Raw genomic sequence first — 3,591 nt, forward strand, 5'->3', positions numbered from 1 at the left:
CAGGTGCAGTGGAAGTCAGGTGCAGTGGAAGTCAGGTGCAGTGGAAATCAGTGCAGAAGAGGGACTGGGCATCCGACACTCCTGGAAGTGTCAGAAGCTGAGGATTGTTCAATCAGGACAGCAGAGATTGCCAAGAGACTGGAGACTGGTCGGCAGCGAGGACTATGAGAGTAGATGGGAGATTTCTGTTGCACATTATAAGCAGCCAAAATAAACTGTGTGGGAAAATTATAGTTGGAAGGCTCCTTTTCTTCCTCCAAGTGTTCTCTAAGAAAATACACGGATATTATTTTGTCACTTGACCTTGCAGTTGAAAGCAGCAGAAAAATCTCACATCTGATACGCGCACTCTGCTTGGCAAATAAGCACTTTAATAGGCATTGCACGGTTATTTTATAGGCATTTTGATCATTTATGGAGGTCGGCTCCTAATGTGCCAAGCAGCGCAGTGATTGTTTTGAGTTGTTAAGACGCAAGGAATCAAGAGCCTGGCACCATTGATAGATATACGATACCAGTGGCATAAAGCTTTGTGTATTCCCGCAGGCCCAGTCTGTAGTGATACACTTGCTTAATCGGAGATATCCCACCTTGTGAAATGTTGTTTCTCATTAAATCCATAAGCTCAGTGCTAGTGAGAGCGAAGACAGATGCTTTCACTTAAAAGGGGTTTAAGTGGTTGACACTGGCTGGGCTTCCCCCCAGGACAAGATGCTGCAAGACAGTTGGTGCACTTGTCATTTTTAATAGGTCTCTGTTCTGCGCTGTCATTATCCCCGGGTAAAATATGAGGCCCAGAGCTGGAGCAGCGGCCAAAGTCTAAAATGAGCCGACATATATCATGGTGACTTCAGAGGTTTTGGCCGTTTCCCTTTACACACTGGTGTGTCATTTCAAAGATATTAGACTCATGTCGCTGCGTGCCATTTGGGAAAAGCTTATATCTAAAAATTTGTATGCCCCAGCGGAGAGAGCATGACAACATTTTTGTGAAGCATTTCATGAAATATGATAAGAGTTTGGAACATCCTATATAATAATGTGATGGAAGGTATGATGTTTCCTGCTGAATGTGATTTGCCAAAATTTGTATTGTATTGTAATTTTGTAGCCGGTCTGACTGCCAGCAGAGAAGCCGGCTGTTTCTATGGAAAGTTTATGCTCAGATGAGATTTTCCATCATTTCCTGTCCTAACTTAAACTTCCCTACTCTGTCCAAATCTAAGAACAAATGTGGATGGAAAGCCATTTTGAACTTTTTACGTAAACTTGTCCATATTTTTGATTGAAGTAACCTTGGGATAAAATACGGGGCCTACGTACACAATGTATCTGTTGGAAGTTTTCAACTAGTATTCAGGTTTGCTTAACTAGATGCATATTGTTCAGCACATCATACATTAGTGTTTTCTACATTCTGTCGATTGTTACCTCTTCTTTATTGTACATGGTATATAGCTACAGACGCTTTTCATTTTCGTACCATTCTGTTTGCAGTCCCATCTGACAATCCCTGTGCATAGAGACTATTGTAAGCTCTCCTCTGTCACAGCTCTCAGGCAATGCTTTGATAGCAGCTGTGAAAACTCAGACTAGAAATCAGACTTTGAATGTCCGGTTGGTTCTTACACTGTCTGCCTGGATACTGTGTAACTAATGGAATTCTTATATAATTCCAGCCAATGGGGAAACGGAGGGATAAAGAAATCTGAAGCGAAAGTCATTTAAAACAGAACTGTACTTAAAAAGATAGGAACCTGCCAGGAAGTAGAGGAAACAGTGACCTGCAAAAATTATTTTGCCAAAAAACGTCTTCCTCTGGCTCCTCGCAGTTTTGTATTCAGTGTAGAGTGCCTGCAGTGCAGTGTACACTCCTGGCTTGTTCCGGACATCTAGTAGATGCCGAGAATGGAGCCTGGTGCTGTAGCAGTGTGAGTACAGCCATCAGTGGCTGCCCAGTGTCAGAGCCAGAAGAAGACTGGCTAAAAATGTCAGCAGCAGCAACTAGGGGGGAGTGTGGATGTTGCATCTCTGGAGGAGGGCGCACTGAAAGGTGTGTGAACCATAAAGTGTGCGATGAAAACATTATGCCACATTATGGTCAAGAGTCAGCCCACCACAACTGAGGTAAAGTACATCTTTGGGTGCATTAATACACAGATGGGTCACAGCTGCTATGTGTAGGGATTGCTAGAGAACTGTGACATGAATGAGGGAGGAATGGAGAACATACCACAGTCTCTATGCACCGGCACTGCGAGATAAGACAGCCAGGAGAATGGCACTTGTTTATTTTGAGATCCCACTAAACACTCATAAGCATGCCTTCAAAATGCTGTTATCCTCATTTCATGCAAAACTAGAAGAATACCTTTAGGTATAGAAATAATTATTCTTTGACCCCTTAAAAAAAAGATCCTTCTGGCACCATCCTAAAATGTTTCTCCTGAAAGTCCTAAATTGCAGATGTCTTCCACCTGTGATCAGTATATTTGTTCAGTTTTGTCACCACCCTCTCAGGCTTTGCATGGACTGATCAGGAAGAGTTACCTCTCTGAATTGGATCTGACGTCTATTTACTGGTTGCCCAACCCAGGACTGGTGCAGCACTTACACCGTCCTTCCTTCTGGAGGGGGGCTACCTTTGTTCCCCATGGTCCCTGTGTGTGTTGTAAAGTAGTCACCGCTCCAAGCTCGCTCCCAGGATGGACTACAATCTCAATACAATGTGGCAAACTAAACATGATATTGTAGTCCATCCCGGGAGCGAGCTTAGTGCGGTGACTACTTTACAACACACACAGGGACCATGGGGAACAAAAGTAGCCCCCCCTCCAGAAGGAAGGACAGTGTCAGCACCAAGTCAGAGATGATTGGAGGAAATACAGCCGAGTGATACACAAATAAGATACATTGTTCAGAGTTCGGGGACTTGAATGTATTTTTCAGGTTTACCTCCGAAGTTTAGTGTCACTTTAACATAACTGATGCGCAGGCCGGGTGGAGGAATAGAAGAGGGAACTGTGTTAAACATAAAATTTCCAGGTAATATTTTTGCAGACAGATCTTTTGCGTAGATTTGCAGTTATACCCAATGGAGTAAACAACCCGGCCTATTTATACCCAGCGACAGATGCGCGTGGCTCCATAACTCAGATAATGTTGTAGGAAGGTATGGACAGTATAAAGCCCTATGTATTCATGAATGTGTTTATGGGAAATCTTTCTTCACTTTCTCCCCCCAGAGTTACTTATCACGGTTGGCGGAAGTAGGTCCAGAAAAGACTGAAGCAGAGAAGATGGTTCCCCAGCAGGAGGATGTGGGGATTGTTCCTCAGTTTGAGAAGAGCAGACCTTGAAGATGTGAAATAAAAATCGGACGAATGAGAGGATGTCGTGATATTCTTAGCCGAGGACAATACAGGTTGTGTGAAGATCGGAAAGGATTTTGGTAAAGGAGCCGGAAGAATGATAACCCAAAGAGCCAATCATGCCATACTTCAATGTGTCCAGCACAAACATGGTGCACAGCCAAATCAGTGCATCTCAAAGCTGCTGTGACATTCGGCATTTTTATTCGTCAGGAGAAAT

The 3,591-nt window shown here is 43.6% G+C and overlaps 1 protein-coding gene across 1 annotated transcript in view; it reads left to right on the forward strand.

The window, feature by feature from the left end:
- RBM20 (RNA binding motif protein 20) overlaps positions 1 to 3,359 on the forward strand; it is a 171,504-nt gene extending 168,145 nt beyond the window's left edge. Inside the window, exon 14 of the mRNA XM_018562565.1 lies at positions 3,246 to 3,359. Within this exon, the coding sequence (XP_018418067.1) occupies positions 3,246 to 3,359 (114 nt within the window). The remainder of the gene's footprint in view (positions 1 to 3,245) is intronic.
- The last annotated feature ends 232 nt before the right edge of the window (positions 3,360 to 3,591 follow it).

The sequence above is a fragment of the Nanorana parkeri genome, unplaced genomic scaffold (assembly GCF_000935625.1).
Source record: "Nanorana parkeri isolate BGI_ZX_2015 unplaced genomic scaffold, ASM93562v1 scaffold585, whole genome shotgun sequence".
NCBI lineage: Eukaryota > Metazoa > Chordata > Amphibia > Anura > Dicroglossidae > Nanorana > Nanorana parkeri.